The following is a 22,063-nucleotide window of genomic DNA, read 5'->3' on the forward strand; positions in this document are numbered from 1 at the left end:
AATAAAAAAAAAAAAGTGACATTGAGCAGAGGTTGCTTTGCAAAAGGCTGAAATCAGTGTAAAGAAAAAAAATACATATTTGACGTAAAATTTGGTTAACAATAACTGATTGGAGAAGTGCTGAAGTTTCCTCTACTGGTTGTACCTGAAGTTCACAGATGTTCTTTATCTTCTTTAGTCAGACCCCACATGAACACACCACTGAGGTCAGTTTCTCTTTGACCTACAGGTTAATGTGTCGACCAGCAGGTGACTAATGATTAACTCTGAGACACATTAATCAGTGCAGGGAAGGACTCATCTTTGATGAACAGAAAAAGGGACAGGAGGAAATTCAGCCTTGATCCTTGACTTTGACACTTTTGCCATTATACTAAATGTTGGTTCCTAACATTCTGCCAAACCCACTACTTTATTTTGTGTATACAGTGAGGTATTGGTTGAATTTATACTAATGACATACAGCTATGTTTGGATTGAGTAATAGTTTTACCTATCAAAGAACAGAAAATAGTCAAATATGCCAATTAAAGTTTATCAGAACCCAAAACAAAACCTTCAGATTGCCTTTTTTTTTTAAATTAAAGGAAAAACCAGTGTAAAGTGGGGCTACCACATGCTGCCAGAACAACTTCAAAGCACTAGCATTGGCTCTCCCAGTTTCTGGGACTTTACTGGAGAGATTAAACACCATTTTTTGCAAAAGATACTCATTTGGCACGTCAGTCAGAAATCTCCCATGTGTATTGGGCTGGGTTGAGATGTGGTGACTGTGAAGGTCATAGACTATGATTCACATCAATTTCTTACTCATCAGACCATTCAGTGATCCTTGTGCCCTTTAGACCGGGACACCGTCATATTAGAAGAGACCAAACTCATCAGGGTAGAAATGTTTCATCATAGGATGAAGATGATCAATCAGAACTACTCTGAATTGATCTGCAGTGACCCTTCTTTGAGAAGGGGCAAGCAGACCTAAACTATGCCAATAAAATGTCCCCTAAAGAGTAACGGAAACACTGGATCCTCTCACTGTAGAGGTCAAGAGATCTGCGAAGCATCAAATTCTTGGTCAACCAGTGAAAAATAGGTAGATTGTGTCCAGGTCTAGTAGTTGCATAAACTAGTTAGTGTATATGCAATTATGCAACATCTATACATTGTAAATGGTACTGTACATCCATAGGAACAATAAGTAAAACGTTGTTGAAGAACAATGGAGCACCAGACGGATGTTTTCAAACAGTTATGTTTTCTGCACCTCCTTGACTGCCTGCTCCGTATTGTCATGAAGCATCCTCTCTCAGGTTTTCTATTCACAGGCCCGTAAACTGTTCAACATACATAGAGATCGACTCTTCCCCATTGGTCCTCGGGGAGGTAACGTCCCTGCAGCACCTGTCACAGTCTGCAGAGAGGATGTCCTCCCATCCAGCAGCTCCTGACCGACAACTCTACACTCCTCTGAAACACAACACAGCGTTAAATATAGATCTGAGAGCACTCGTCCCTGCGGAGCGCCCACCTGATACCATTGTCCCTGGGTACATTAACACCAACGCTCCCACACAGATAAATCTATGAGCACAGCTGGAGGGTAAAGTAAAAGGGCTGAACAAAGGGTAGTTTCTTCTCCACGGTGTCTTCCTCTCTGCCTATATCTGCCTACAGGGCAGGGCTTCCCTGTCACTGAATCTACCAGTGATACCGGAGCAACGAGAAAGATCCAGACAGCGTCTCGGCTCTGTAGTCGAAAAAAAGGTCAGAGTTACTTGTCAGGTTTTGTTTCAGATGTTTGGCTTTGTTAAAAAGATCCGGAGAGTTTGCTCAGTGGAATCACATCCAAGAAAGCGAGTAAAAGCACCACTGCCCCCCTGTGGACAAGACGGGCATTGGACAGACCCAGAACGAACCCCTTCACCTCTTTTAGTGGTTTCATCTTTTGTAGAAGTACTCAGATGCTCTACTTGAGTCAAAGAACCAGTACAACAAAGTAAAAGCACTGTAATACTGATAAAATATATGCATTCAAACTACTATTGCTTCAGTATTATCGGAAAAAAATGTACCAAAAGCAGAACTACTTGCTACAGTGACTGATATATTTTAATATATGACATTATTAGATGATTACTAGTGATGCATCAGTGTCTCAGTAGGGGTTTGTCGCTCAAGAAATAGAAATCCATGTGAAAATAAGAAGATTAATGGGGAAAGTTTTACATATCTGATGTCTTCTAATTCAAGAGTCTCTAATATTAGATTATTTTGTGACTTTGTGGATGTGTCTACATCCTTGAAATATCTGTGAGGTTGAACTGAAATCTGAAACGAGGGTTAATTAGACACAGGGTTTGTATAAGAGGTCACAAGGCAAAAATGTTGGGAAGCACTGGTTTAAACATTTCCAATCATTTTCTACTAACTTTGTGACTACACTGTAAATTAATAAATAAATAAATAAAATTATTGAACATAATTTACTTCAATTTTTTACATAGTTATTAACATACACAAAAAGCTTAGAAAATCATTAGATAAATTACAGAATTACACTGAATGTATGTCTATTGTAAAATAACCAAAATAACTAAAACATGTAACCAGTATTTTTAAAAAGTATAAAATTTCCTTTCTTTTTTAGGAAAACAATTTTTGGGGGGCATCAAAAAACTGTCAAAATATGTTATAAAGTTTAACTTTTTTTTAAAATTTACAAATATTTAAATTTTTTGTGACTGATGAAACTGAAAACAGTATTACATCCAAGGCTAATACTGTAAAAATATTTCTAAAATGATTTGAAGTCAGTGACAAGTAACAGAAAATGATTACATCATTATTACTGCTGTTAGAAATAATTTAATTGTTGTAGCACATCTAAATATCTTTAAACACTAAAAACCTAAAGAATGCACATTATCTCATGTAAAATTAAAGCTGGATAATGTTTTTTTATGTTGTAAAATTATTGTATTTTTATGAAATGGTTATTTTCCATTATTTCACAGTACTTTTTTGGCATCAACGCAACCAGAATATTACAGTTTTCTTTTTGCAGTGCATAGTATTAACTGTAGCTGTAAGCTGAGGTAAAAAAGTTCAGCATTTCCAGTCGTGCAGCAACAAAAAGTAGAATAAGATGGAAATACTCAAGCACATCTGTTGTTGAAAACTCTACAGTAAAAATATGTTTTTCAAGTCTTCTGAAAACTGTTCCATCTCCAACAAAATATCCATCATAAATCATCTGACGGTTTCCCTCTCAGGTCAAAGACAGTGACAGAGACTGGTTTCACACACTGGGTGGAAGACGATCTTTCCAGTGGCTGTGTGTTGAAGCTGCAGGGCGGCAGCGAGCTGCATCCTGAACACGTTAGTTTACACCCAGACTGCAGCTGTGTCAACATCACAGCCCACGCCGGCCTCCGATAATCTGTCAGAGGGAGGAGATAAGGAGCAGAACAAGGTTTTAATGTGAGCAAGCAAGCCCTCTCCAGCTTTAAAATGCACGTTCTACATGACTGATTTCTTACCAAACCTTAGAGGGAGAAGAGATTTTTCATCACCAAATGAGAGTAAAAGTAAAGTCAATAACTTTTTTGATCATCATCAGCCTCATAAGGTTTGGATGTAGGTGTGTTAACCAGATGTAGGTGGAGCTATAATTAAATTAAGTGGCTGCTGTCTGTAATTTCACTGAGGGCCAGAAGTCACTGCGGGTCATCAGGGGCCTTAAATCCCTGAGGTCAAATCAGCAGCGTCTGACTGCTGAGCTCCACCGTGGATTTATTAAAAAAGGTGGAGCTTTTCACATGGAAAATAAACACCTGGCCAAAGTCAGAGGTCTAGTACAGCTAAATGTCTGACTAAATGCAACCTCAGAGGCTCCTGATATTCTTAAAGAGAAAATAAAGATGCTAAAACACAATAAACCCTTAATTTGAGCTCACTGTTGTGAAAAAAAGATACACATTGCTTCTGTTTCCATTGTGTGTGAATGCTATTAAAGCTGAAACTGTTTATCAGTTAGTAAAAACCAGCTACTGGTGTTTGAAGTGTTTATCTTCCCAACTAGATTAGTGGCTAATGTGGCAAAGGCCAGAGGTTAATCCACTGAGGCAGACTCCCAGGTCATAAAGAGTTCCCTCAGATGCTTCCTCATTTCAGCAGAACCTAGTAAACCCATAGGTCTGTGGTAGAAGCTCCATAATGGACACAGAAAAAGATGAAAATTGGAGAGGCGATTGTGAAAATAGCTGCTAATTGCAATAATCGGTATTTGTATTTCAAGAAACTGATTAAAATCTGCTTGTTTTAAGAATAAACTCACAAAGGATCATCCCCTGACTCAGTTTCACTCAGCTATAATTTGGATTTTAGCATCTTTCAGATCCATGTTTTGGATTTACGTCCAAGTTTTTAACTCTTTTGCTTCATTCACGTCAACTTTATTGTCAAAGACAGCTGCTTTTTACTGAAAGATGCCTTAAAACTGACCTGCTCAGCATTAAATAGCAGCCAGAGTCAGTTAGCAACTAGCTGGTGAAACTGCTGAGCAGAAAAGGGAGCTGGTGGAAACCAAAATGGAACTAAAAGTAGAGTGAATATTTAGTTTATGTTCATCCAATGGCAATTAACTGGATATCTGTTAAACACTGTAGTTCCTCTCTCAGATTAAAGATGATAATATGTCATTGTTGTGTTTAAAGTTCTGGAAAATGGACAAAAAGATCAGTAAAAGGGTGTGCAAAGAACATAAAAGTACAAAAAACATTAAGGAAAAAGTCAGAAAATGAAATTCAGCCATGTATCACTGTTGTTAGTCACTGCGTTATTTAACATAAATTGGTAAAAATTGTGTTTAGTTTCACTTTATTTTGCAGGGACCGTGCACAGTTAAAAGTAATTGTACCAGAGTTAGCTATTTCCATCTGTATATAGAATAATATTGTAAGAATATTACAGTGATGATGATGTCTTGGCTTTTAATCTGATACTTTAAGGATTTGTCTGTAGAGGATAGTTACACCTACTTGTGACCAGGTTGTAATGCAGTAAGAAGATGTGATTAACTATATTTAATGACACAAAAAACACACAAGTTACTCAGTACTTTTTAGTTAAGTTTATCTTTACATGTTTATCATGAAGGATCTTCATGTTCAGCTTAATTATCACTTTTCAGATGTTTCAGGGTTCAGAAAATGGGTGAAATTAAACTATACATGTGAAAAAAACAGCCTAAATGAGAGAATTTTCTCCAGAAACATTAGAGTATGTGAACAACCATGACTGCTGCTGTTACTACAATCAACTTGCAGCTCCAGTAAGTCCAGAGGTCAGTGTTTGACCTCTTTACTGCTAACCAGTGCAGATCTGCACAAAAGCACACAATAGTCCTGGTTCTCTCACATTACTGCCACATCCACCCTCCGTCCACCACTTCCTTAGCATCTGGTGTTACGAACAGCCTCGACTGCAGCGTTTGTTTCTCTCTCAAACCGTCCAACTGCAACAAACATGCGGACGAAGCCTTCGAGGACAAACACGAGGAGGGAAACGTTCAGCGTCAGAACCCACATTCCTGCTGCAGAGCTGAGCTGTTATCAGCGAGGATGGAAACACGGGAGGAGGAGGAGGCTCAAGGAGGTTTGGTGTGGTAAATACGTCGGTCAAATCTAAGAAAAAAGCCAAAAAATATCCAAATTTCATGTGTTTCTGCATCTTTCTACTTTACTTCCATTGACATCTGTGGGCAAAGTTGCACTTTTCACTTCCATGCATTTATTCTATAGTTGAAAATGTGTTATTTTATGATTTTCTCATAGTTTATAGGCAAAATTATTCATTGATTACAAGTGAAAATAACTGGAATACGAATCAAAACTGAAAATGTGAGTTTTGGTCCGGATAAGTGCCTTGATATTTATATTCAGAGACTCTCTCGATGTTCTGCCCAGTCAGCGGGGTGATGTTTAACCCTTTGATGCACAACGTGGGTCAAGAGATACCCATTTTCCATTCAAAGGGTTAAACTTAAAGCTGAACTCTGTGCATTCAGTACCTACACTGGAAAAAAAAGTCCTTCTCAAAACAAGAAAAAAACAGCTTATTTCAAGGAACTTTTACCTTGAAATAAGTGAAAAAATAAATCTGCCAATAGAACAAGTGAAAAATGGCTTGGTAAGATTTCTTGAAATAAGATGCATTTAGAAATTTGAGATCTTAAAATCAGCTAGGAAAACTTATTTTAAGCTGTATTTTACCAGGATTGTCAAGCTTAGGTGTCTTAAAATAAGCCAGACATGCTAAAAAAAAAAAAAGAAGCAGTTTTTCACTCAAAAATAGATTTTAGCTTTAATGTAACCTCCTAATTTGAGATGTATTAACCCTCCTGCTGTCTTCATTGACGGGCACCAAAAAATATTGTTTCCTTGTCTGAAAAAAAATCCAAAAAAATGAGCAAAAATATTCCCCAAATTTCTGAAAATTTGCAAAATCTTCAGGAAGAAAATTCCAATAATAAAAGTTTTATTTTCAAAAATCCCCCAAATTTGGCAAGAAGATTCTTGTAAATATTTTCAAAAATTGAGTAAAAATCTTCCAAAAAATCCTAAAAATATCTAAAGTGATTCCATATATATCAGTAAAACTTAATCCATAAAAATGTTTCTTTAAGAACATTCACATAAAAATCTACCAAAATCCAGTGAAATTTGCTGGATTTTGGTTGATTTTTTTGTGAATGTTCTTAAAGAAACATTTTTATGGAAGCAAATCACTCATCAGATTCTGAATTTTAAAAGCTGCTGAATTTCTTACTTTGAATTTTTTTGCATCAAAATTACTTATGTGATTTTTTATGCCTGAATTTAGCTCATCAAAATTCTAAAAACCAATTAAAAATTCAATGTCTTCAAAATTCGCCATCAAGTTAATGTTCTGGTTTGATTCATTTTAAATTACTCCTGATCTTTAAGATTTTAAACTGTGCAAAGTAGTTACAACTGTGAGCGAATAGCTTTAAATGAACTGCACTAGACTGCTCTGTTCATAACCCACCATTCTTTCACAGCTATATCAAGAGTTATTGTGCAATGATAGTGATAAATGCAGCACATTTTTTCAACTGTTTCCTGTTTAGTATGCGTACTCTAGATTGTTTTTGATCATTTGTTGTAGCCATTTATTTAATCAATTTTAATCCACTCCATAGCAACACCGTCTGAACTGACCAGTCTGTTGAAATTCTGGACTGGATGGGAGACTCTACCAAGAACTCTCTTCGCTGAAGTAGTGAATGGCAGATACCTGACAGCCTCCACCTGCTATGAGACCTTACATTCCCAGGACATTACAAGGACTACACATCATTTAAGACTGACATCCTGGCCTGTATTTGCACTTGCCAGTCAAGATATGTTAGGTGTTGTTCTCTAGTTAGTTTTACTTGACTGACAAAACTAAGTCCACTTTTGGATTCCCTCCCCTACCTGTTCTCCCAACTCACCTGACAGGTTATCTGGCTCAAGTATGCGTGTTTCTGCCATACATTTAAAGTATCTGAAGTTAAGAATATTTCTGGTGAACAATACATGCAATCACGGCATTAAAGCAGGAGTTAAAAATGAACTGGACTGTACGTACTTTATTTTCTCACTGGTAAATGGGATGAAAATCTGTTGCAATATTACAAAACAGCAGCCTAAATATATATATATATATATATATATATATATATATATATATATATACATACACTGTAGACCAAATACTGTCAGAGCAAAAAATATTTTTAAATTGCCTGTCACTATCAACCTACTTCGACAGGCATTTTTTTGCACATTGAAATTTGAGGTTGTTTGAATGACACTATCTCAGAACAATGGTGAAGAATCTATAATACTGAACAAGTAGATCAAATAATCTTAGATTATGGGTGAATTGAAATAAGAATAAAAATGAAGTTGTCTATGAAAAGTCCAGTCTTTGAAACCTGACATGTTGTTTTGTGTAATTTCTTTGTAAATTAGCCCTGCATCCAATCATTACCATGACATTGGCATAATGGAACCATGACCACATATATTGGTCTAGAGATAGTGGCATTTTTCTAATGGCAAATTTTCATGCTTTGACAGATACAGTGGTGGAAAAAAGTTTTCAGACACTCTAAAAAATTTTCCACAATCTCAAATATTAGCGTGAAATATTTGTTGGAAAGTCTTTTGTGTTTCAAAAGGTGTGGCTGTATTAGACAGACACAAATGATGCTTTTTTTGTTTATTGTTTACATGAATAACAAAACTAAATTCTACCAAAATGACCCAATACTCAAAATTTCTTTTTTTTAAGGAACCAATCAATTTTAAGTTTTTAATGGCTTTTTTAGGATTTGTTTCGTATTATGGCTGTGACTGAACTAATAGAAAGTGCATTTGAAGACCTCAGAGGAATTCTTAATGCAATATTTCACAAATGTATGAGGTGTCCAAAAACTTTTTTCTACTGCTGTATTTAATAGCAATCTGATATACTTGTTAGCAAGACAAATAAGTGAAAATTTCAGGCTTTTATCTTGAATTATTCTTGAGATATTATATATATATACATATTATATATAGCCTCAAATTTCAATGTGAGAAAAACAAATACTGAAACTAGGTCAATGGTCCACTTAAAAAAATCTAAAAGTATTTGACATAGCTAATATTTCACAGATACCATTATCTATACATGGGACAGACATATTAAGTTCCAGTAAGTTACAAAGGAGCTCTGGGGATGTGACCATTCTTTGTCGCCCAGCTGCTCATCTCTCTGAGTGCACAGTTGCAATGTACTGATTCCTGTTTTCTTTTTCTGAGCTGATAAGATGGTGTAGCTGTGTTAGTGCATTTAAAATAGCTGGGCAAACTTCTACTTGGTTGGATAAAGCATTTAAAAACACAAGTTCTTGTGTGCAAGTGAACTCTAAGAAGTCCAGATCCAGAGGCATGCGTCCGAGAATATGCTCCAAACGAGAACGAAGTCTCACAAAAAGACGATTTAACAATAGTTCCTAGAACAGAGAAAAACAAAGTTATATAATGCAAACCACCAATGGGATAAATGACTTAACCTGACTGAAAGACTAGACTGCCTCATTAGACACTTCTTTTAGAACAAATTAGAGGAGGGTACACATAGTAAACAGGAAACAGTTGAAAAAATGGGCCGCATTTATCACTATCATTGCACAATAACTCTTGATACAGCTGTGAAAGAATGGTGGGCTATGAACAGAGCAGTCGAGGGCAGTTCATTTCAAGCTATTCCCTCACAGTTGTAACTACTTTGACTGCACAATTTAAAACCTTTCAAGATCAGGACTAATTTAAAATGAATCAAACCAGGACATTAACTTGAGCAGAAAACACACATAATAAACAAAGTGTTGCCTAGACTAATTCAGTTTGCTAGGTGACCAGTTTCTTTACACTCCTCTGTCACTTAACTGTATTTTCGGGCGCAGAAATCACACTTCCACCCATTTGTGCGTTTATAAAATTGTTACTCAACTACCCAGCTGCAGAACGTGCTGTTAGTGTGACCTTATTACTGTGCTAGCGCGGCTAGCGCTGTAATAGCGCGGCTAGCGCTGTATTAGCGCGGCTAACGCTGTATTAGCGTGGCTAGCGGGGCATTAGCGCGGCTAACGCTGTATTAGCGCGGCTAACGCTGTATTAGCGCGGCTAACGCCGTATTAGCGCGACTAACGGCATGCATTACAGGTTACTGACTCACACAAAAACAAACCACATACAGGACAAAAAGGATTAATACACTCACTGAAGAGCTGTCGTTCATGCTGGTAGCCGTGGTTGACCCCGGTCTTGTGAGGTCAACCGTCCGCGTCACATGACCGGAGGAGCGTCACGTGATTGGCTGGGCGTTGGTTCGAGTTTGGCCAGGATCGATTGTTTACGCCTGAGTCCCCCGGATGTGAACAGTGAATTTTTGGACAGCGAATTTTCAACATTGAATTTTTTGATGGTGAATTTTGAAGACATTGAATTTTTAACTGGTTTTTAGAATTTTGATGAGCTAAATTCAGGCATAAAAAATTCACATACGTAATTTTGATGCAAAAAAATTCAAAGTAAGAAATTCCGCAGCTTTTAAAATTCAGAATCTGATGAGTCTGATTTGCTTCCATACATTTTTAACATTATCTTTTCCGCCAAAAAATGTTCAAAGATTTCCCAAAAATGTTGAAAATGTGGACATCAGAAGTTTCACTGTGAAAATATTTATTTTTTCCACATTTTCAGACTTTAAAACGGGTTAATTTTGACCCGCAGGACGACACAAGGGTTAAACTTATTTTGAGTTTTCTTGTAAAATTCAACTCAAAACAAGATGATTTCAAGATTGTTTGACTTAAAAAGATATTTAACATGCATTGTCTTAAACAAGTCCCTCTATCTGATGAAATGTCACCTGTTAAGTGAATTTATATTAAATCAAGTGGGATGAGAGATTTTGACTAAAAATAAGACAAATGGACTGGTATGATTTTGAGTTTTTGCAGTGTACAGATGTAAACGTCTTCTACTATCAGAGCGGTCATGGTTCTGCTTGGTTTATTTCCCTATTTGTGTCTATAATCACACTTGCAGTAACCTGGATGTGTTTTTACTTGTATCCACTGGAGGCCTGAGGCCTCTAACGTGTGGCTGCTGTCTGTTGGCTGCTGACGCTATCATGTGTGATCAGCGAACAGCGTGTTTGTTGGCACATGTTCTCCGTCTGATAGCAGTTACAGCTGCGAGGCGCCCCGAGGAGGAAGCTGCTGCACCTGCCTCGCCGTCCGCCTCGTGTAAACAGGTTGTGAGACTAACGATCTGCACAAATGAGATCAAGTTGTCAGTGAAAAATGTACGCTGGCCCTTATCAGACATGCAGGATTGGTGGGCTTGTTAGGATGAAACTCAGAGGATTGCTGATGCAAATGTGTGTGAAATGAAGCAGGAGATCGGTTCGGATTACACCTGACATGTTGGAGCAAAAACATCAGCCCTGGGGAGGATTCAGACTCACTGTTTCAATGTTAAACTGATGGAAAATGTGTCCGGTCCAGATGTTTTAATGACAGTGAGGGTTACATGAAGTCTGTAATTAAATTTTACAACATTTCTGTGATGTTTGGCAGCTGGAAAAAGGACATTCCAATGACAGTTATCCGTCCTGAACTAAATTTAAATTGGATATTTAGCTTTACATCAGTTTGAAATGTAGTAATCTGTGATCTAAAATAAAAAATGACACCGTAATGATGTGAACTTCCAACATTTATCTGACAAACATGATGAAAAATAATATTTACCATGATTGTTTGTTAGCTAGGGGGCTGCACAGTGGCGTAGTGGTTAGCACTTTCGCCCTGCAGTGAGAAGGTCCCTGGTTCACGTCCCGGCTTTCCCGGGATCTTTCTGCATGGAGTTTGCATGTTCTCCCTGTGCATGCGTGGGTTTTCTCCGGGTACTCCGGCTTCCTCCCACAGTCCAAAAATATGCTGAGGTTAATTGATCATTCTAAATTGCCCGTAGGTGTGAATGTGAGAGTGATTGTTTGTCTCTGTATGTAGCCCTGTGACAGACTGGTGACCTGTCTAGGGTGTCCCCTGCCTTCACCTGAGTCAGCTGGGATAGACTCCAGCCCCCCCGCGACCCTAGTGAGGATTAAGCGGTGTATAGATAATGGATGGATGGATGTTTGTTAGCTAATTAATGCTAAACAAAGCTCAGACTGATGTGATGTCGTTATTTTTCAGTGATCAGCCTTAAAAATTGACATTTAGACCCAATGACGGCACCAAATGACTGAGAATCATCATCTGGCAGTTTCTCTGAGGGGAATCATCATCTCTAGTGGCAGTCCATCTTTCACTGTATTCATAAATTAATGTAAAAATTAAGTCAAATTCTAACAGTAGTTCACTGTTTTTTTCCCCCCAAATACGGTTAAAAGATGTCAAATCTGAAGCTTTTGTGGGCTCCAAGACAAGAACGACCGACAGTAGGTTACTGTGAAAATTGATGGTGTGAATTGAACAAAACATTTTTGCAAATGCAAGTATCATTTAGTGTATATAGAAAACATTATTATCTTTACACTGATGCCATGACAAGTGTTATTTTAACTATTTTTCCCACATACATTTCTCCCTATGAATCAAAGTTCCTGATGCATAAAATGTGAATTGCCTTTATTCTTATTGGTGGATCTCAATTCTGGATCATAGATAAAAAGAACGCATCCCAGCAAACCAGAACCTTGAGGGAACGTTCTAGAAACTTATGATACAGCACTTTATGATATATGTCGTTCTTTGACAGTTCCCTGAGGGGTTCCTGTTTTTGTGGGGTGTGCAATTTTGGATATATGCCTGCAAGTCATAGTTTTGTTTGTACATGTTCAAAGAAAAATGCTGAAATTTACGAGTAACTAGGGTTAATGTTGATTACAGTAGCAACGCTATATGAACAGTACATCATTGGAAAGTCCAGTTATAGTGTTAAACAATGAACTTTATGTTCAACTGTAGAATACTTTAGTGAATTATACAGTCACTGTTAATGCAAATTACAATTTAAACGGTAAATAGGAAAATGCAACAGCTGCCAGTATTTTACTGTAATTTTACAGGAAAATGTGTCGTAGTTTACAGTTGTTTCACCAAATTAATGGATAAAGAAGAAAAGTCTACAGTTTCTCTGTGAGGCTGTACTTCAGCATAATATACACAATGATCATGCTGACAAGGTGACACGTTAAACGCATAATTTTACTGTGTTTTGTAGCACTAAACATTAAGTTATTTTGCTTTTTTACTTATAGATATGTTATTTCTGCCACTTCAATGGGCATGAAACTGATTTGCTTAAATTCTCTGCACAAAAGACTAGGAATTGTGTTTAAGCACATCTATTTCTTATCAAAGGTTAAAGCTACAGGTGTCAAATGTCATCGTCTTGGTTGTACAAGAGTTAAAGCCAATTCAGTCAATCTTTATTCATCTAAAACTGGACCAAAGTGACAAACAAAATGACCAACATCCATCCTTGGAGCTACGCCGCTGTTGAGGTTAAAAACGTGGGAATCATCACTCCTCTTGGTGCTCGATCCTGAAGTTGTCATCATAAATAAAAGCAACTTTCCTTCAGGATCCTACAAGCTTCTCTTCAGAAACTACAAAGAGCCCTCATCTATTTTGCATCTCCCTTCTTCACATGAAGAAAAAGCCACGGGTGCATCATTGGAGAAAACTTTTAGATTTTTTTCATCTCCAGATTTGCTCTTGCTGTGTCGAGTGATTTTCTGAGTCTCCATAGGCCAAAATCAGGCAGGGAAAAATGGAAACCTGCCAAACAGGAGGCTCTGATTTTGGGAATCCTGCCTCAAGTTAAAAGACAATGAACCATAGCAGGCTTTGATCTGTGTTCATATCCAGACAGAATAACGATGACTCCTCTGACTGGAGCTAATGATGTCGGTGGTGCGTTAGCTCGCTGTAGAGGAGGATTTGTAGACACACGGGCGCCTTTAATGAGTTTTATTTGTTTTGTTTTATCCCCCTCCACCTCCTACTCACCTCAGCACACACAGTAATGATGAGGGAGGGTTGAGAATCAGACGTCTCCACACCTTGAAGAGGCTAATTATCCAAAGCTCCTGAGGATCATCTCTCAGGTTCACCTAAAGGAAGAGATTCTCCTCCTCTCCTGACACATAATTCTATATTAACCTCCTTCATTAGTCTAAATTGAAGTACCTCTCTCTGCGTGTTATTATCCTGGATGGGGTTAATCTTGCTTAGCATTTTGATTCTAACTTTGTATCAACAGGACTCATACTAACTGCTGCTTTACTGATTAAAAACTCAGTGTAGAGGCTGAAAAAATGAAAAGGTATTAAGTAATGCTGCATTTTGATTGCAAAGTTAAATTGTTAAATGTTTGGCAGATACCAAAACCTGCACATCATCACAAACACATCATTCTCATTGTGAAGCATGGTGGTGGCGGCATCATGATGTTAAGCACGGTGGTGGCAGCATCATATGTCTTTTAGATGCCTTTGTTTCCATTTGTGTTTTCCGTTTGTGTTTTTATTATTTTTCTCTGTAAAACTCTTGTTCATTGCTTACTTTATGGATAAAGTTGATAATGGATATATTGGTAGTGGCTCAGAAAGTAGAGAAATACGTTCATGACAAAAAGGTTAGCAGATGAATCTCTAAACCATTAAGGACATAGTATATGCACTACGTCCACAAAATAAACTGAAAAGTGCATTAGCTTCCTCAAACTTGAGTAAAAACTTTTGTGTCAATGCTGCACTAAACGAAAACACGGACTCTGAGTCTCTCCAGATCTCAGCATCAAACTTTAATCCATCTGTCCCACTTCCGACTAATTTTCACACTCTCAGAAGTCATAATTACTGACACAGACATTGCCTGGAAAGTGTGTCCTTTACCAGTATCGGTCACGGCGCTTTCTTAAACACAATGCAGTCGGTATCTCGCCGTTGGACACCAGGTCCCAGTCCATCCCCTACTCATTAGGCATATGTCTCATTTTCCATTTCAGACAAGAGATAGCATAGAAGTGCACACAAAAGCACTATTTTCAGGCCCTGCTGCTCATCTCGTCTGAAAGTCTAATGAGAGCGGATCAAATATAACTGACACCGAGGGGAGACAAAGGGAGACGTAGCCCTGGGTGAAGGATGAGGCGAGGCAGAACAATGGGCCTGAATGTGCCGTCACTGCGGCGGTATGGAGCAGGACCGCAGAATGCAGATGATTCTGTAATGAGGGATTAAGTGGTGGATTATGGGTCTTTATTAAGATGTTTCTGATCCTCATTAGGCTGAATCTTGTATAAGGGCATCGATTCCCCGCTCGCTCGCTGGATTGGCTGCTCTCTGGAGGAAGAGGAAAGAGAAGAAGAGTGAGAATGAGTGATAGGAAGACGTGCTTATAATGTGCTCCTCTGAGACTCAGAAACTATATGAGATAGGCGGTGAATTACACATATGTCTTTTGTACACTGCAAAAATTCTAAATCCTACCAAGTCTATTTGTCTTATTTTCAGTCAAAATGTCTCATCCCACTTGATTTAAGATAAATTCACTTAACAGGTAACATTTCATCAGATAGAGGGACTTGTTTTCAGACAATGCATCTTAAATATCTTGTTAAGTCAAACAATCTTGAAATTATCTTGTTTTGAGTTGAATTTTACAAGAAAACTCAAAATAAGTTTAACCCTCGTGTCGTCCTGCGGGTCAAATTGACCCATTTTAAAGTTTGAAAATGTGGGGAAAAAAAAAAAAATTCACAGTGAAACTTCTGATGTCCACATTTTCAACAATTTTTGGGAAAACTTTGAACATTTTTGGTGATAAAAAAAGAAATGTTAAAAATGTTTCTATAGAACATTCAAATAAAAATGATTTTTTGTGAATATTCTTAAAGAAAATATTACAAGTTTTACTAATATATATGGAATCACTTTAGATATTTTTTAGGATTTTTTTGGAACATTTTAGTTCATTTTTTTGAAAATATTTACAAGAATTTTCTTTTTCCAAATTTGGGGGATTTTTTAAAAAAATAAAACTTTTAAGGAATTATTGGAATTTTCTTACTGAAGGTTTTGCACATTTTCAGAAATGTGGGGAATTTTTTTGGTGAATTTTTGGATTTTTTTTCAGACAAGGAAAGAATATTTTTTGGTGCCCGTAAATGAAGACAACAGGAGGGTTAATACAGCTCAAATTAGGAGGTTACATGAAAGCGAAAATCTATTTTTGAGTGAAAAACTGCTATTTTTTTTTCAATCAATCAATCAATCAAAATTTATTTATCGATCACTTAACAACACTCAAGGTGACCAAAGTGTTTTCCAGTTTTTAGAATATCTGGCTTATTTTCAGACACCTAAGCTTGACATTCCTGGTAAAATATAGCTTAAAATAAGTTTTCCCAGCTAATTTAAATATCTCAATATTCTAAATATCATATCTTATTTCAAGAAATCTTACCAAGCCATTTTTCACTTGTTCTATTGGCAGATTTTTTTCACTTATTTCAAGGTAAAAGTTCCTAGAAATAAGATTTTTTTTTCTTGTTTTGAAAGGGGCATTTTTTCCAGTTTATGCATGTATATACTGTTAAGGTTTACATTTTACTACTTTAACCTTGGAGCCACTTTTAGAAAACAATTGCACAGAACCTTAATACTGGAGTGTGTCATCATACAACCGACAAGCAGGATTTCGGCACATAACTTTACCAGGATTAACAAACTGACGGCTCTTTGGGGTTAGATTCATGCACAGTGCTACCAGATGTAGGATAATTACGTTTTTCGTACAAGTCAGAGATTTCATGTTCGAGGATGAGTGACGTGCTCGCTATAGTAAGTAAATTATACGCAGATAATTCAGAAATCTTCATGGAAAATTTGCCTTTGCCAAAGCAGTTACAATGAGAAGACAGTTATAGGAACTAAAGACCGTTGCTACTGAGAAAAATTGCCAGTTTAACTCTCCTGTTGTCTTCATTTATGAGCACCAAAAAATATTGTTTCCTTGTCTGAAAAAAATCCCCAAATCCCCAAATTTCTGAAAATTTGCAAAACCTTCAGGAAGAAAAGTCCAATAATTCCTGAAAAATTTCCCTTAAAAATTTTATTTTCAAAAAATCCCCCAAATTTGGCAAGAAAATTCTTGTAAATATTTTCAATAAATGAGTAAAAATCTTCCAAAAAAATCCTAAAAATATCTATGGCTCTAGTGGCTAAAAAGTTCCTTTAAAAACAGACACAAATTCAACCTTTACACATCTTTTCCATTTAAATATTCTGACCAAGTACAGATGAGTGACAAATTAAAGGAAAACGGAGACACTTTGCCCCTAGAATTACAACCTCTTGTAGCTCTCATGCTTTAAGGGTATTTTTTCAACATAGTTTGGGTCCATTTGCCCACTTCGAGAGAATTTGAAGAGTATGAAGATAATGTGACTCATCTGTTATGGCCGTCACAGTCAAGCACTCTCTACCAGCATCATCAAAATACCAGCTGACTCATATCCTTTGGAAGAATGTGCAAAAAAGTGCAAATGTGTGCTGAAGCTTTTCTGGTTTATGTTGGTTTTTCCTTTACTTTTTCACCTGTCTGTATGTACACTATAATTCCAGTGTGCTCACCTGCACCCCTGCTTCATTTTTTGTTTTGTTTTTCAGAAGGGAAACATACAGTGGAGCAGAAACAAACGTAGGTGGTCCAACAGCAATATTTAGATCTCATAACAACTCTGAAGCCAGATTGGAACGACGTTAATACAACCGAAGAATCTCGGCTATTCCAATATTTACAAGACAACGTCCACGTTTACAAAGACTCGAGACACAACAGTTCAATTCCACTCAGCTTGAGTCTAAACTTCCTCCAGCTCAGCGCAACAGTTGTAAAGTCTGATTATAACAAGACGGCAGCAGTTTCAGCACCGTGTGTCACGTTCGTATGTTCTCAGCTGAAAAACGAGAAACTGCACAGATGGTGAGCAGAAATGTGCTTTAACACTTGTGAAACTCTCTTTAAATGTAAAAATCCTCCTTTATACTGCATTCTCACTGTAGAAAAATACTTATTGCTCCTCCCAAACACAACCAGCCAGTGTGTTTCTACATACATCTTTGTAAAATCTGATTCTTTTTAAAAATATATTAAGCTGGTTCTTGGCAGATTTTGTACTCAGTTATACACTATACCCACATAGTGCTATTTACTGCCACATGTCAGCGTAATACACCCAACAGATTTGGTCCACTAAGTCTTTCTCTGTCATAAGAGCAGTGTTACCAGAATGCTCTACTTGAAAATAGAATAACTGTATTTTGTCACTGGGTTAAAGTCTTACCTTTCAATGTGTTGTTTGTCTGGCCCACCTCGGTCATCAGTTTTCCCTCAGCAGAATTTTACCCATGATGCATTGCAGATCTACAGCAACTTACTGTAAACACGTTCTACAGTAGATATTTGGTCATTTTACATTAATATTACTGTAAAAACTACAGAAACTTGTTACAGTGTAGGGTATCAACTTCTTTTATTTTCTTTTGCTCAAAATCTGTAATATAAATAGATCAAATAATTTGTGCTGATTGGTGAGTTGAAAAATGAAAAGAAATTGTCTGAAAAGTCCCATCTTTAAGCTCACGTTTATAAAAGAAATTAGTATGCAGAAGTGAACCAGTGATATTTTCTGAATCAGAAGTATCTGCATGACACAATTATGCAAAACAAATATAGAATATAACATACAGAATACTTTGTAACATGAAATGCTCAGTCACAAAAAAGAAAAAAACATTTTTGTTGAATTTTCATAACTGGTGAAGCAGGTCTGACAAGTTGTTCCACAAAAACAATAAATATTGCTCGATAGCCTAATCAAAGTGTAACAGAGTTCTGGAGTTTCAAAACAGTTCTATAAGAAAATATTTTCTCTAATTCAATGACATGAAAAAATATTCAAATTTCAGGCTTTATCTTTAATATTTCCTGAGATATTGTCATTAAAACAGCCTCAAATATCAGTGTGTGAAAAAACATGCTTAAAGTGGGCTTTAAAAAAAAAAACACTTAATCTTCGAAAGTATTAGGTATATTAGAGGAAAATTTGACAAACACCTTTAAAAATGTTATTTTTTTGCTATTTAATTCCTGGCAAGTCAGAAGAAAATTAGCTAAAACATTAGTATATTAATTAATATAAGCATAACTTGTAATGTGCAAAGATACAGTTTGATATGAAGAAAACCCAGAGAGGTTTGGATAAATAAAATTAAACTTGAATTTGATTTATACTTGATATAGTTCTGTAAAATGTGCATTAGATTGTGCTAAACAATGTTCATTGCTAATAATAAATAAAGAGAATTGCCGAGAGAACTGGGGTTGAAAATGAGAATTTAAAACCGTTGCATGTCTGTTTAAAGCTACACTGTCCGTCCAAAAGAAGTCACACATTCTAATATTTTGTTGGACCGCCTTTAGCTGTGAGTACGACACACATTCACTGTGGCATTGTTTTGACAAGTTTCTGCAATGTCACAGCATTTATTTCTGTCCAGAGTTGCATTAATTTTTCACCAAGGTCTTATATTGATGATGGGAGAGTCAGACAAAGTCTTCTCCAGAGAATCCCAAAGGTTCTCAGTGGGGCTGAGATCTGGACTCTGTGGAGGACAATCCATCTCCTGCTCCCTGAACCACTCATTCTCAATGTGACCCCATGAATCCTGGCATCATCATCTTGGAACATGTCCATGTCATCAGGGAAGAAAACCTCCACTGATGGAAAGACCTGGTCCTTCAGTATCTTCAAGTATCAGCTGACCTCATTCTTTGGAAACATAATGTTGGTGAACCTGACCAACCCCAGATCATAACTCTAACCCCCACAGGCTGGTAGGCACTAGACATGATGAGGGCATCACTTCATCCTCCTCTCTTCTTACCCTGATGCCCCCATCACTTAAGAACAGGGTAAATCTGGACTCATCAGACCTCATGACCTTCTTCCATTGATCCAGAGTCCAATCTTTATGCTCCACAGCAAACTGAAACCTTTTTATCTGATCATCCTCACTGATCACTGGTTTTCTAAGAGCTGCAGCTGTTTAGTCCTGATCCTTTGAGTTCCCTTCACATCGTGCGTGTGGAAATGCTCTTAGTTTCACTATTAAACAGCCATGAGTTGTACTGTTGGTTTCCTACGGTCATCTAAGAGTTTGTTCCTGAAGATTATGCTTCTTGCCGATCCTTCAGGTTCTAATGATGTGTTGGATGGTTCTTGACCCGATTTTAGCAGTTTCAGAAATCTCCTTAGCTGTTTTCTTTGCTTGATGTAGGCCAATAATTTGACCCTTCTGAGACAGATTAACATCCTCTCCACAACCACAGGTCTTCCAACATGGTTGTTTCAGAAATGCGAAGCTCCTCACTGCATCAGCTCGGGTTACATAAGTTGTCAACTGAAATGGAAGGCTCTTACCTATTTGCTTAGTTAAATCCAAGTGGCGACTCTTTTTTCTGAGGTAGTGTATTTTGACCTGTGAGTTACAAAAGACAATGTTTGATTCGTCCAAACTGTGAATGGATATTAATAATAAAAAGAAGCATGATAGAAAATGACTCAAACACAGCAGCAGTTTAGTTTAGGACAGTTTTATTTGGTGCAAAGACAGTCTAATAGCAGGAGTCGGTGATGCGCCTCATGCTCATCATCCTCATGCCGTTCATGCCCATGTTCATGAAGCTCCTGTACTCTCCAGGCCTCATGTACATCATCCTGCCTCTGAAGTGGGGCTGCTCGTACATCAGCCAGTGGCCGTCCATCACGTTGCAGGACATGCAGTTGGACATGCGGTAACGGTCCATGATGTTGTCACAGTCGTCCATCAGCTCAGACATCTGGCCGCCGAAGTTCTCCCTCTCATAGATCTTCATCCTGTAGGATCCTCTGTGCTGTGGGCAGAAGGCGAGCAGGGATTGAACTCACAGCATCTCACACGGTTATCATGCAGTAAATCTAACCAGGAGGGAGGTCTTACCATGGGGATCATACGGCAGGACCTGATGCCGCTGCTCATTCCCAGCATGCTCATGTAGTCGGAGTAGTCGCCCCTCCTCATGAAGAACTGGTTGCCCATGAAGTTGGTGCGGTCGTAGACCATGAAGCAGCCTCTCTCCACCCTGCAGGAGTGACACCTGCTCAGGTAGGAGGACATGTCGGGGCAGTCGCTCATGCACTCATAGGAGCGGCCCTGGAAGTTCCTCTCCTCGTAGAAGACGATCTGAGGGCGAAAGACTTTGGTTAGCAGATGGCTCAGATTTAAAGCTGCACTGGTTTGCTGGTGTTGTTTTGAGTGTTTTTAAGAAGAAAACTGGAAAAGCATTCAGTGTTGGTGAATCCAGTGCTTTTAAATGCTGTTTTGTTTTTTGCCTAAGCTGACGTTAAAATGCAGCTTTACACTTACTATAAGTGATTTTTGGTCACTTTGGTTCAGGATCATTGCACCTCTTAGCAGATAATTGCCCGTTTACACATCCAGCAGCAGATATGGTATATTTGGACTCGTGTTTCAGGCCAATCAAAATCATATCCGATATCATTTTAGTTGTAGTTCTGTTGTTGGTCTCCACCAACTTCTGATACATTTAAAGCTGCACTTTTTGGTGTTTGGTTTTATTTTTATAAAGAATACTTGAAAAACATCCAGTGTTGGTGAATCCACTGCTATTTGAGGAGAAAACTTGATTTTTTTTTTTTGTCAAAGTTGAATTTAAATTGCAGCTTTAAACTTGCACTCTCTTGAATTTAGCATTGTTGTACATGTTAGCAGATAGATGGATATTTACACATCCAGCTGCAGATATGGAATTATATTTAGGGCCAATCAAGATAAAATAAGTATCACTTGTGTTCTAGCTTTGTTTTTGGTCTCCATCAACTTTTGAGGGAAACATTTGACTTTTAAGCTTCTTAATGTTTGACTATCGTCACCAGCTAGATGATAACTTCATCAGCTCACTGTTTGGTGCTAAGCTGACACCAGTCGCTGATTTGAAAACCAAAAGATGAGCTAAAAAACACTACAAGCTTTCACATTTTACATCAGTATGCTTGTTATATATCAGTATATAACGGCTGCATGTAATAATGTCAGGATTCTGGCGTTGATTATAGTGTTAGGAGTGTCCAAACATGAGGGAAATGCGGACTCACCCTGCTCATCATGTTCATTCCAGAACTCATTTTGCCGGTCTTTTTGGGCTGCTGTTGCTGCAGGAGCTGCTGCTGTTGCACTGAACTGTGCTCTACCTGGTTTAACCCTTTCCTTTTATACCTGACCCACAGACCGGCCCTTTGTCCAAACCCCCTGAGCCAGCAGCGGGCTCATAGAAATGCACAGAATATGGGGGGATCGTCCA

At 37.6% G+C, this 22,063-nt stretch overlaps 1 protein-coding gene across 1 annotated transcript; it reads right to left on the reverse strand.

Annotated features, from left to right (window-relative positions):
• Positions 1-20,280: 20,280 nt before the first annotated feature.
• LOC111574699 (gamma-crystallin M3-like) lies at positions 20,281-22,015 on the reverse strand. Its single transcript, XM_023279421.3, has 3 exons — positions 21,858-22,015; positions 20,683-20,925; positions 20,281-20,596 (listed from the first exon to the last, which is right to left on the reverse strand). The coding sequence occupies exons 1-3, from the start codon at positions 21,885-21,887 to the stop codon at positions 20,318-20,320; spliced, it is 552 nt and encodes a 183-aa protein (XP_023135189.2). The 5' UTR covers positions 21,888-22,015; the 3' UTR covers positions 20,281-20,317.
• Between the last annotated feature and the right edge of the window lie 48 nt (positions 22,016-22,063).

The sequence above is a fragment of the Amphiprion ocellaris genome, chromosome 6, assembly GCF_022539595.1.
Source record: "Amphiprion ocellaris isolate individual 3 ecotype Okinawa chromosome 6, ASM2253959v1, whole genome shotgun sequence".
In the NCBI taxonomy this organism is placed as follows: domain Eukaryota; kingdom Metazoa; phylum Chordata; class Actinopteri; family Pomacentridae; genus Amphiprion; species Amphiprion ocellaris.

What these genes read in the sequence shown, in the direction of transcription:
- LOC111574699 (XM_023279421.3), bottom strand. Translation starts at nt 21,887, where the DNA reads ATGAGTTCTGGAATGAACATGATGAGCAGG. An exon ending in GAATGAACATGATGAGCAGG is followed by an intron (nt 20,926 to 21,857) that starts GTGAGTCCGCAT and finishes TTTCGCCCTCAG; the next exon opens with ATCGTCTTCTACGAGGAGAG. An exon ending in CCTGCCGTATGATCCCCATG is followed by an intron (nt 20,597 to 20,682) that starts GTAAGACCTCCC and finishes TTCTGCCCACAG; the next exon opens with CACAGAGGATCCTACAGGAT.